Source organism: Abramis brama, assembly GCF_963993115.1.
Source record: "Abramis brama genome assembly, chromosome: 3".
Taxonomy (NCBI): domain Eukaryota; kingdom Metazoa; phylum Chordata; class Actinopteri; order Cypriniformes; family Leuciscidae; genus Abramis; species Abramis brama.
This window is the reverse complement of record NC_139965.1, coordinates 46,925,935-46,939,037: the sequence shown is the minus strand read 5'-3', so window position 1 is coordinate 46,939,037 and position 13,103 is coordinate 46,925,935. Positions and strand designations below refer to the sequence as shown.

Genomic DNA, 13,103 nt, shown 5'->3' with positions numbered 1-13,103 from the left:
GTGCACAGGCACTCGTTCATTGAAATCTGCGAAGTTAAAGGGATACTCCACCCATTTGCATCAAGCTTTGCATTGTTAGAAACCCAGTCATACTGTTGAATGGTCGTGCAACACTCTCTCATTTTCCCCTGAGACGGGAGAAATCTGTTATTTACCTCTTACACTTCCTCCTACAATGACGCAAAAATCGTCATTTTGCGTCATTGTAGGAGGAAGTGTAAGAGGGGGGGATTTCTGTTGAGACTACAAGCACTAGTTCCTCATCTTTCCCAGGGGCGGGACCCGCTCACGCTACAGACCTATTACAGATCAGTGGGTGGGACTTTACTCTCTGAAACTGAAAGCAATATCCTCCATCTTGTTTGAAGCTAAGCTAACAGGCGCTGTGGAGACAGATGTAAAGTTATGACAATAGCGGAGGAGAGTGCTCAGTATGATATAGAAGAAGAGGATTTCGGAAGTCTGATGCTTGAATCAGGTGTTTGTGGCAACCTGTACAAGCCGCATTATAGCGAAGAGCAGCCGAGGCAGAAGACCTGCCTGCCGCGGACGAGGAGCCCGGACTGGCTCGAGTTAGGGCGGACTGGTGGCGCCGGTGATCTCACTATGCAACTACGAACCGCTACGAACACAGAGATAGAGTCCGTCTGCGGCAAAGAATTTCAACGATGACAATTTCGCCTGGACGAAATCTCTGAATCAGACGAGGACACGGACGTTTGTGTTGTGAACTATCCTAGTTTCGCACCGCATATGTTCTGACTGAACATCCAGGTACCATGCAATAATTCACCTTTTCGAAAGAAATACAAACGAGGAGTAATGCACTAATGAGTTCGCCAACTAACTAGACATTTTGTGTGAAATGAATTTCAAGCTCTGGTGGTAGCTAGCCTTGTAGACGGAAGAGTGATTTCTCTTATAGGCAGATATGCGCTTTCTGGATTAGTGGGAGTGGCTTGCGGAGCTGTGCAATGTGGTGCATTGTGGGAGTTGTTGTCTTTCATACAAATGCGTCCTGAAGTTATTTTTTGTCTTTCCTCGGTCACGAAGGCACCAAATTCAAAATTTATTTTACATTTCGACTACATATATGACCCACTTTAAATAAAAAACAATGTTCAAATGGGTGGAATGCCCCTTTAAGTGAAGGCTCACTTGCTATCAGCATAATCCTTTAGGCAAAATGTAAATACTTTCCAGATACTTAAATTGTAACATTTACAGATACAGATGCAAGTTGTGCGCTGAAGAAAACGCTTCTCAAATGCATTGAACACACTCACTTGACAGCAGGGAAAGCCATGTAGGTTTATGATTTAGTTTGAAGCACTGTTTGAAGTCATGTTTGAGACAACTTGGATCTTATCCTTATTCGTGTACCATTCGTTCATTTGTTTTTTTATTTAATATTGAAAGTAGAAAAATTTGAAAACATTGTTTTTTCGTTGTTTTTTTAGAACCCCCCCTCACTTTTAATTTTTATGTTCAGGGTCAGAAAATCAATAAGCAGCTGGATACTGACACCCCCAAAATATTGCGAAGTACGAGGCTGATGGTGCAGGGAGATAACACTGCTGCAGAAGTGAAGGCCAGATTATACATACAAATGGAGCTCCTGCGGGAGCGTGAGGGACATCACTGCTGCGGCAGTGGAGAAAATTAGCCAGAGAAACAGAGCTCCTGTGGGAGCAGAGGGGACATCACTGCTGCGGCAGTGGAGAAAATTAGCCAAAAGATACAGAGCTCATGCGGGAGAAGAGGGTACATCACTGCTGCGGCAGTGGAGGAAATTAGCCAGAGAAACTGAGATCCTGCGGGAGCATGAAAGAACATCACTGCTGCGGCAGTGGAGAAAATTTTCCAAGAGAAACTGAGTTCCTGCAGGATCGTGAGGGAACATCACTGCTGCCACAGTGGAAAACATTTTCCTAGAGAAACTGATCTCCTGCAGGAGCAGAGGGGACATCGCTGCTGTGGCAGTGGAGAAAATTAGCCAGAGAAATTAGGAGCTCCTGCGGGACATCACTGCTGCGGCATTGGAGGAAATTTTGCTAGAGAACTAAGCTCCTGTGGGAGCAGGGATATAACACTGCTGTGGCAATGAAGGTAAGATTAGCCAGAGAAACTGAGCTCCTTTGGGAGCAGAAAGGACTGTGCAGCAGTGGAGAAGGTTAGCCAGAGGAACTGAGCTCCTGCGGGAGCGGGGAGAGAACACTGCTGTGGCCGTGAAGGCAAGGTTAGCAAGAGACGGAGCTCCTGCAGGAGCGAAGTAGATAACACTGCTGCAGCAGTGCAATAACAGAGTGGGCTCCTGCAGGAATGGGTGGGAAGATACTGCTGCGGCAGTGAAGTAGAATATTTTAATTATTTTAGTGGATTGATGGTGTTAATTGAGGTGGATATGGTGAGCTTGTAGGTTTGAGTGAGAGAACAAACTGGAGCTGAAGAATTTAGCTGATAAGGATTCGGTGGTATGGGCATCTGTGTTGCAAAACAAGGGAAAATGATGATCTAGCCTGGGCAAGAGAGTTAGAAGGGGGAAGCCCCGGGGCAAAAGTTGTTTGCGGAGGCAGCCTCATGCTTGGGGTTGGCCCCTGGGGCTTGGGTTGTAATGGGGAAGGTAAAGGAAGGGGAAGGTTGGGGTGGAAAATAAGCCATCTGGGCCTGCGCCACTAGCGGAGGCAGGCTCTCGCTAGGGTCCGTGTTTGGAGCTGTAGGCCAAGGACAAAAAATACTAATGACTTGGCCTGAGACGCTAGCGGAGGCATCCTCACGCTAGGGTCTGCTGAAGGAGCTGTTGGCCACTGGTAGGGAAAAAGGTTAGAGGCAGCGGGAGGAGAAGGGAGTGTTATCTGGGCCTGCATCGCTAGCGGAGGTATCCTTGCACTAGGAGCTGCAGGCCACAGACAATGGGGAGGGTTAGAGACGGCAGAATGAAATGGCTGAGACGGCTGAGCTTGCTCCATTAGCGGATGCAATCTCACGCCAAAGGGAAGGCATTCGTTGAGAGGGGCGGGCATTGTTGTATGGGGTGCTGGGAAAAAAACTGCGTTGTTCAGCGTTGTGTGGCTGAACAGAGGGAGGAGAAAAGTGGGGCCTGGCGGGCTGACATTCGTCTCATAGTGCGTAAATCAAAGACCCAAGGGAGAGGAGATGTAAGATGAAAAGGCTACCTTGCAGGATTATGCGCATCTGAAGTTTTAAGTGGCCGAGCAAAGATAGCGGTTCGCATTTAGAAGAGTTTCCAGGCCTGGAAATTAACTGTATCCAAGTTAATAGCCAGAATTCAATGGACGTGGCTGGACCCATGGTTTTATCCTAGGTGATTGGAACCCCGAGCTCAGTGGAAACCGTGCGGGGCTGAGAGATCGATTGTTAAACGTTATAAATATTCTTATTTTCTTATTTTCGTTTTTCTATTGGTTTTCTCGAAGTAATAACATGCACTTACATGATGAGAAGCCTAAACGCTTTATAACCTGCATGTATTCACCTCTGATGCATCGGTTTGATACTGTAATCGTTTAATGTTGGATGATCATCAAACAGCAAAGTACAGTCAGATTTAGATGATCGTTTGTTCCTTAATCTGTTTCTGGTTTGAGTGGAGTTCATTTAGTAAAGTTCAAAAGAGAATTACTTATGATAAAAGAGAAAGAGCTTTGCATAAAAATGTGCACCTTGAATTTATTCAGTTGTGTTCGACAATCTAAACGTTTGCCATAAAAACAAACTGCTTGTATGAAAATTTACTTTTAGAAATTCTTATTTTTTTTATTCCTTAATTTTAGTTTTCCTTTTCCATACTCATCCCAACCTGGAAATTACTCAAATAAAAATTCCTTACTTTTCAAAACTGTGTAGGAACTCTCAACATAACAGTTTATTTTCACCAGTTATCTGTCTATGGGTTGTTACATTACTTGCCGATTTCTGTTTTTATTACATTTATTTGAATACATTAGTGAGAATGATTGCATGTATGAATTTGTCCTACCAGTCTGTGTGGAGTCTCTTTACCAATAGTGAAGCTGTGGGTTTAAATTACTTCAAAACAGAAATACATATGCTATATAATTTTCAGTTTCTAAGCGATTTTGTTGATAAATCGCAGGACAACGCTGACAATAAGTTCTTAATGATTCTGTGAGCGACTGTGCGTGCGATCTGTACGTAATGTGTGAGCTATGTGTTTAAGCAACAAGGAAGCAGCGTTAGTTTAGAACGGCAAATAATTTTATTGAGTATCCAGATGGCATAAACTGTGCTGAAAGCAATCCTAAATTCAACCAGGGACAGAAAACGAAAACGATTTGAGCTGTGCACTTGCGGGGTTGAGCCGACGGGGTAGAGAGTGTGAGCTGACCAGGACTGAATCTGCACCACGGCCCTGGCTTACTGAAGGCCTGCTGTGGAGGTCTGACACTGAAGGAAGGCCCGTTCCTTCGCGGGAAGAGGAAGACATTGCTCATTTTTGTGGATGATTGCGGATCAAATCATCTTTGATTGCGGATGTTGCGCCCGCGGTTGCGAGGGTAGGCCTCGCTGTCTCAGCGTTCTGGGATCCATTTGTTTGGCCTGACACCCGCGAGACAAAGATTTCTCAAGGACGAAAGATTCTTTATAGGACGGGAAGAGCTCGATTTGCGAAACTGCTCACTGCAGAACAAATGGGTGGAGCTTACGGGTAGCTCCTCCTTGCTAGAGATCCAGCGAGGAGGAGCGAGTGTAATTTGGATCTAATGGGTGGAGCTAGAATATCCAACCACACCCTAACCCTACCTACAACTCTATCCTTCCACCCCCTTGGAGCTCCAGAGAGGTGGAGATGGACTAATCCCACCCCATTGAAGCTCCTTAGAGGAGGAGCTGGTCGTCATTTGACTCTGTAGTGAGTACCACTTGCTCAATTTCTGACATGTTGGGAATGTAGGGCGGGGCCAAATGCTGAAAACTGTCAAGGAACATAGGTGAGTTTCATATTTCATATTTCTAAAATAAACCATGTAATAACCTATTTCTCTGGCACACGTAGTTAGCCATATGTCTACACAGAAGAAAGCCCTGTCTAGGTGCAGTGCGGTTTGTGTCAAGCCATTCTTTAGTCTGGTTGTCTCTGAAAGAGATTAAATGTAGTTGCAATAAGTGCTTTAAGAATCCGTACAACTGCAGCAGCGGAATACTATTCTTCTGTTGCGCAAAACGGCATGTTTTTATGTTTGGTTGACCAATCAGTGGAAAGGGCCATTTCATTCCTGCTCCCATGTAGGGATTGAATAATCAAGCTGTTTATCCATTTTGGTTTTATTGTGTTTCTATTTGGTGAATTAGAACAAAGTGTGAAAAAACGACTTGAGATTAGTTTGTTCATAAGAAAGTTTTTTTTTTTTTTTTCATTTTGAAGACAAAAACGAGAGAAAACAGTTTAACAAAAGGTACATGAATAATCCGGAAGCAGCTCACTCTGTCCATTTTCAGATATTGATATAAACGATGTTGTCCCATTCTAGGGTTTTGAAATTACGTTCCGCACATGCTATGGTTAAAACAACACTGTATTCTTTCTATACACATGCATACTGAACCGAAAGATTTGTAACAAATATTTTCGGTACAAATGCGTGTACCGTTACACACCCCATATAAACATTCACGTATGGAGGGAAAGTAAACATTCTTGTAGGGAGGGAAAAGTGTGTGCACCCTTAAATGTATTTATTTTATTTTTTTACATGTAAACCATGTTTGTCTTTTGTTTTGGCTTAGCTGAAGATCAGATTCAATTATATGATTAATGATAATTTATGCAGAAAGTCAAAGAGTTCATATACTTTTTCCTGCAACTATTAGTATATTATATTGCTATTTTCCTATTGTACTAGATATGTAAGATCTTAACACTGATCTTCAACTCCATGGCTCACATTATGTCTATATGAAGGCCTCTCTGCCTGAGCTGCTTTGTAAATGTCCATTGACATCAGATCTAATCAATAAGAGAGCGAAAGGTTCATTCCCTGTTTCAGAACATCTATGTCACAATCACCTTTTCTCCTCTTTCCCCCACGTTGCCCTTGTCTCCCTTTAAGCCTGGTAACCCCTGCAAAAATACAACTTCAAGTAATTACAAATGCTTGGAGGCTGATCGTTTCAGGGGTAAAGAACTTCACTGAATTTGTTTAGAGCTACTAGAGGGCACAACACTTGCAGGAACAAGTGCACAACACTTGCACACCGACCCAGAAAACAAACGATCAACACACAAGCAGAGCATTAAGATGGACAACTCACATCTATTCCAGGTGTTCCAGCAGCTCCCTTCAAAAAACAAGGAAGAAAAAGAAACAAAAAATTAATAATATTCTCTGGAGAGAGAATAGTGAATAATGTGATCATTATTAAATTGGCAAATAATTATCAATGTTTTTTTTTTATTAAACATAAAAAATTCTTTGAGTACTTACAGGTAACCCATATGGCCCTCTGGGTCCAGGATCACCAACATCACCCTTCTCACCCTGTGACATTGAACAAGACCTTTTATATAAACAATCTGTTGTATAGTATTCATACATAGTTTATATCCTGATTTTCGTAATTGCGAACAATTATCCAGCTAAAACAGCAACAAACATAAAAACCTAAATAAAACAAAATAAAAAATATCTTACTCCATCTCCCTTCGGACCTGCTGGACCAGGAGCCCCGATTGGTCCATCCATACCCTATAAATAAGAGAGTGTATGAGGTTTTGAATCTGGTTTTATAAAAAAAAACCTTGGATAACGCTTTAGATAACAGCCCGCAAAGTACTGCGTAATTAAAAAATGTACAGTATAACTTTCGGTAATTATAGTTTACCTATAAAGTACTTACATGTAAGTATAAGGGAACAATATGTAAAGTTTTGGGAATAAAGGAGTGACAACCAGGAGAATTAACAAAGTATTTTAGAACTAAGTGGTACTTATTCTACTATTATGATACAACAATCTTACATTTGGGAGCAATTTAGCGAGAACATACACTGCATACCAGGATCAGTCAACAAACAAGGTGAGTAATGTCTTCTCCTGTTATTGTCACTTGCATTTCGTGTCACATGTATAGTATAGCATTCTCTGTTAGCAATGAGGGATTTAAATGTGATAAATGCAGGGAGATAGTCAGGCTGAGGGAGAAGATTTCAGAATTAGAGACACGCATCCAAACTTTAATCGAGGATAGTAAGAATGCAAGGGCTTTAGATACTGCTTTGGATGCGACTAGCTTAGTGAACTCTGTACATTGTTCGGTTCCGGCTGTAGAGCCCGTGCAGCAGGGCAACTGGGTGACTGTGAGATGCTGTAGTCGCGGGACAAAACACAGCTCTTCCGTTCCGATTACCATAACAAATAGATTCTCCCCACTGTGAAACCTGTTGAATGTACCCTAGTTATGCTAATCGTAAGTTCTCTAAGATTGTTATTCACGTCGGCACTAATGATGTTCGGACTTTGCCAGTCGGAGATCACTTAAATTAACGTTAAAGAGGTGTGTGAACTCGCAAGTACGATGTCAGGCACTGTAATTTGCTCTGGCCCTCTTCCCGGGAAGCAGACACACTCTGTCAGTTCAAATCTAGACTAAAAACACATATCTTTGACCTAGCATACACTTAACATTACTTCTGTAATTAAATGTTAGGCTGCATATATTAGGTCAGCCGGAACCGGGAACACTTCCCATAAATCCTGATGTACTTGTTACATCATAAGAAGGATGGCGTCTATGCTAGTATAAGTCTCTCTGTTTATCCCGAGGTTTACCGCAGTCCGCTGTATCCAGGCCGTATCCATCTGATGAAGGACCTTACACAACCTGGACACGACGACAACGCAGTCCTGAAGTGTCAACTAGTCTCTCCCCTGTGAAGGCCTCCTTCCCTTCCCTTTACCTCTGTACAGTTAAAACGTTGTCGGGATAATTCCGGTTCATGTGGCTACGTGGAAGCGATAAATAATTATTTATTATACATTTTTAAGGTCAGACAAGTAGTTTGTTGAGGGTTGGTTTGTAAAGAAGGACTACACGCCTGTGCACATATACTGTATATTCAAACGCGCATACCTATAGACTAAACAAACACGTGATGCGCATGTGCATGCCGTCTGCGTTTTCGCGGGTTTGCGTTTTTGAGGTTTGCGCAGAGATAACCTTTTTCAAGGCTTGCACCTTGGAATCTACTGTACACTGTTAACCCTTGCTGTAAAATTCTGACAATATTATACCATTTTCCATTAAAACAGTAATATACCATAGAAAATAAAAATAGCCTACAGGAATATACTGTAAATTAACAGTGCTCAAAGTCGACACTCAGAGGCTGTTTTCCCAATCACACCCTATACCCTCATTCACTGTTCCCTACATTAGTTCACTAATATAGTCCACTTGAATGAAAAGAAGTGAGTGAATTGAGACACTGATGAACACCTGATAAGCAGAATCACTGAAGGACAGAGAAACAAGAACAGAAAAAAGAGAAACACAAAAACTACAACTGACTTCCAGCCACACTGAGTGTGAAACCAGTTTACAAACCAGTTTACGATTATTTCTTTCATACATGTACAAAAGTTCTTGTTGAGAATTAACAGAGATTTAGTTATTAATAAAGTTTGTTGTCACCATGATGGAGATCAGTATTTGCTTTAGTTGGTCTCTTGTCCCTGGACTTCTTACCATTCATCTCTCTCTGGCTGCTATAACAGTGAGTTTATAAAACACATTTGTTATGGCAAGAAAAAGTCAAGAGGAAAATGATCAGGTGTTTTTATTTTTTTGTGATGATGTCACAATCATTCTGGACATGCCTGATTTTCAGATTTTTCCTGTATATAGTCATTGAAATTATAGTTGTCTCATATTTAGCATATATCTGTGAATCTACAAAATGAAATCAATATTTCTGTAATCAGGTCTTCTGAAGAATATTGTAATCATATAGTGCATTCAATTTTATTTTACTCCTGCTTGACTGAGACCCACACAGACATCAACAATCAGCATATGAATCTCAACAATGGTGAAAAGTTTCATGTCGCAATGCATGCTGGGTTCCAGGATAATATAAAACTCCCAGCATGCACTGCTGCATGAATAATAATAATAATAAAAAAGAAATATTGCCACCATTGTTGAGATTCATGTGCTAAATTGTGATAAAAAAAAAGAGTCATTGTATCTTATTGCTGCGTTTTCACAGTGGTGGTAATGTAACACTTTACTTGAGGATTAAACTCTGAATAAGTGAGAATGAATTCCTTAGTGAATGAACAGGCAATATGATGATTTTGTCATCATAATCATTATAACTGCAGTCATTCATAAACTGTGTGTACACAAGTGTGACTTGCAAAAACACAGCTCAAGCAGCAAAAGAAAAACTAATGTTTTAGCATCAGCATCCCAACTAAAGCAAGCACTGATCTCTATAATGGTAACTTCAAACCAAACATTTTCAATTAAACATCTCAATAACAACTTCTGTATGACAGAAATAAAGTCATACTGGTTAATAATAAGTGTAATAATGTGTAATGGCTGGAAGTCAGTCGTAGTTATTGTGTTTCTCTATTTTCTGTTCTTGTGTTTCTCTTTTCTTCAGTGATTCTGCTTACAATCACTTACATATTCCCTTAATTATCTCACTGCATCGTTACTTTTTACTCGTAGTGTGGATTTCCCTGAGGGGTTGAAAGGGTTAACTGTGTAAGATAAAAAAGACACACCCACAAAATGTATTTTAACAGTAATAAACTGTAAGTTATAAATCAGGTATATACTGGCAACACTGTTGCCAGTAGTTTACTGTAAAATTATTTTTTTGGGTCACCATTGTGCTGAAGAGTAGAGCCTATGCTTCAGTCCAGGAGAAGATCTACAAACATTGATGATATGCTGCATGTTGCTTTATTTAACAGGCGGTGACTGTGTAGTTGCTGATCCAGTGGAAATCTTTTTATGTACAATAGTTTTTTAGTGGTCTCAAATGAAAGAAGTTCACAGTAATGCTTTGCTCACATTATTAATGCATTATAAATTTTAGTTAATACATTTAAATGACAGTTGGTCAATTTAAGGCAGTCGGTTTCTGCAAGTGAAATTAGTTAACTTGAGTTTTAGTGCATTTTTACAGAAACAAACTAGATTACAGTAAAAAACTGTACAATTAACAGTATTTTACTGGCAACAGTGTTGCCAGTATTTTACTGTAAAAAAACCCGGTAAGGTCTAACAGTGTATTTCAGGGTTTGCGTTCTTAAGCTACTAGACCACTACTTTGTGCGGATGAGCGGGCCAGAGTGCAATGAATGTTTTCTGTTAGAACGGTGTCATGTTAGCGACCCCTAGGTTAATAACTAATGATCTTTGCAACGGAAGTGAATCAATCAATCAAAACTAACTTTAGCTGGACAATAACTTTATTCTAGAGCTGCTGTAAAGCCAAAACAATCTCTGTTACTGTAATTTCATATTATCACTGTAAAACTGCTTTGAAACAATCTATATTGTTAAAAGCGCTATATAAATGAAGGTGACTTGACATACTTTTTTGTAATAATAGTGTATCGGTACATATAGGCTTTTAAAAAAATTACAGGGTACATTTCTGTGCATTTATACAGTATTTTTTTTTTACAAAAGTGCATTGAAAACAAACTATTGCAACTTTTGCTTAAATACTGGGGAAATATACTTTTGTTTCGTGTGACATTACAGGCTGTAAATTAAAGTGGTGCTTGTTACTGACTCTGAAACCTTTATTTGAAAAACAACTTATTTCAAAACAGACTTACAACACTTCTTATTCATCTAAAACATTTTTTAAAATAAACTTTTTATTTCAAATACATAACTATATGAAACAAGAGGGTAACAAGCACCACTTTAATTTACAGCCCGCAATGTCACACTTACCTTGTAACTACATGGAACAAGAGGGTAACATGCACCGCTTTAATTTATAGCCCAAAATGTCACACTTACCCTGTAACTTTATGAAACAAGAGTATATTTCTCCAGTATTTAAAAAAAATACAATAGTTTTATTTTTACTTGCCGTGTAAGCACAAACTAAAACATCTGCACTTTTGCTATCAATAAATAAATAAATTAATTACTGTATAAATGCACAGATATGTACCCTGTAATTTTTAAAAAGCCTATACAGTATGTATTGGTATACTTTTATTACAAAAAGGTTTGTTCTCGCTAAATTGCTCCCAAATGTAAGATTATTCTACTTGCAGTATAAATAATTTGTTAATTCTCCTGGTTGTTACCCCTTTATTCCCAAACCGTTAAATATTGTTCCCTTATACTTGCATGTAAGTATTTTATAGGAACAATATTATTAAAGAAAGTTATGCTGTAAATTCGTCTTAATTACGCAGTACTTTCTGGGCTGTTATCTAAAGCGTTACCAAAACGTACATGTCAACACAGTTCAGAAAAGCAGACCATAATTTTGATCAATCAGCTCTCCATGTAAAAAAAATTATCAGACTTTATCTTTAGCAATTAATCATGCAAATCCTCAAATAAATACACGGATGAACATAAATAATAAATAGAATGTTAATGGATGAGTGAGTGTTAAATCAGTGTTAATATCAATCTCGTCAGCAGAAAAACAGAGTAACTCTTGTTGTTTAATCTTTCACTGTCACATAGAGCTGAACATTGATGAAACATTACCAATAATGAGTCTAACCACATTCCCCGTTCACCATAAATGTGTCACATGACCCATTTTGGTATTTTTTTAAAGATGTAGGGAGGCTTTGGGGGGAGGGGGATAGGGGGGTTGGTGAAACATGGCTTGAGACTCACCCTGGGTCCCAGCTTGCCATCCAAGCCAGATGCTCCCTGTGCATTTATGGAAGTATGAATGGAGGTTTGAAAAGTGCGATTAGTATGTGATGAGTGAACTGGACAAAAAAAAACAAAAAAAACTTAACAGCTGTTAACAAAGATAAACAAATAGACGTTTAACCAACACACAATGTTTAAGAAGCAGCAAATCAAGCTTGGTTGTCTGCACAAGACACGACAACGAAAACATACATTTACAACAGCAATCAAATGGACAGTGGGGAATGTGGTAAAGGTTAGAAGATGTTGAGTCAAAATAAGTGGGGATAAAGCACTAAGATCCTAGGATGCACTGCTGTAGTGTACTTACAGGGAGACCCAGGGGTCCTCTGTCACCCTTATACCCAGTCTCCCCTCGCAGTCCCTTGAGACCATGTAACCCTGGTTCCCCCTTAATAGGAGTACAGACAACAGTTTAGGGAATGCTCTGTAACATTTACTCAGAAGCATCTTGTCTTTAGATTTCTGGACAAATATCACAGATTGAAATCGTCTTGAATTTGCACCTGATAGTCTTCAAAGACTTGGATGACTACAGTGACTAAAAACACAGTGGGAGTTAAGGTCAAATTGAAGACCTGTTGCAAGTCTTCTGTATGTCCAAACTAACACTGAGCAAGTAATTACTTTCATGTTTGACAGAAGGCAATTTGCTCTATGAACAATTCATGGCAAGTATGCAGCATGCCTTAAAACACCAAATGTGGTAATTCAGAAAGGCATTACCTTGAAATTAATTAATTAGTAATGACGTACCTTTGGGCCAGGGAATCCATGAGGACCCTGCAACACAACACAGCATTAATAACTCTCTCGCACACACGCACGCACACACGCACTCACGCACTCACTCACGCACGCACCCACGCACGCACGCACTCACTCACTCACTCACGCACGGATTCACTCACTCACGCACGGACTCACTCACTCACGCACGCACCCACGCACGCACTCACTCACTCACTCACTCACGCACGCACGCACTCACTCACGCACGCACCCACGCACGCACTCACTCACTCACGCACGGATTCACTCACTCACGCACGGACTCACTCACTCACTCACTCACGCACGCACCCACGCACGCACTCACTCACGCACGGATTCACTCACTCACGCACGGACTCACTCACTCACTCACGCACGCACGCACTCACTCCTTATAATTTGAAGCA

The 13,103-nt window shown here is 40.4% G+C and overlaps 1 protein-coding gene across 1 annotated transcript in view; it reads right to left on the bottom strand.

Moving 5' to 3' along the window:
• col25a1 (collagen type XXV alpha 1 chain) overlaps nt 1-13,103 on the bottom strand; it is a 557,626-nt gene that overhangs the window by 28,034 nt on the left and 516,489 nt on the right. Inside the window, exons 29-35 of the mRNA XM_084109878.1 lie at nt 12,679-12,705; nt 12,233-12,313; nt 11,881-11,916; nt 6,675-6,728; nt 6,468-6,521; nt 6,295-6,321; nt 6,050-6,103 (exon numbers count right to left, since the gene is read on the bottom strand). Coding sequence (XP_083966004.1) covers nt 6,050-6,103; nt 6,295-6,321; nt 6,468-6,521; nt 6,675-6,728; nt 11,881-11,916; nt 12,233-12,313; nt 12,679-12,705 — 333 coding nt within the window. The remainder of the gene's footprint in view (nt 1-6,049; nt 6,104-6,294; nt 6,322-6,467; nt 6,522-6,674; nt 6,729-11,880; nt 11,917-12,232; nt 12,314-12,678; nt 12,706-13,103) is intronic.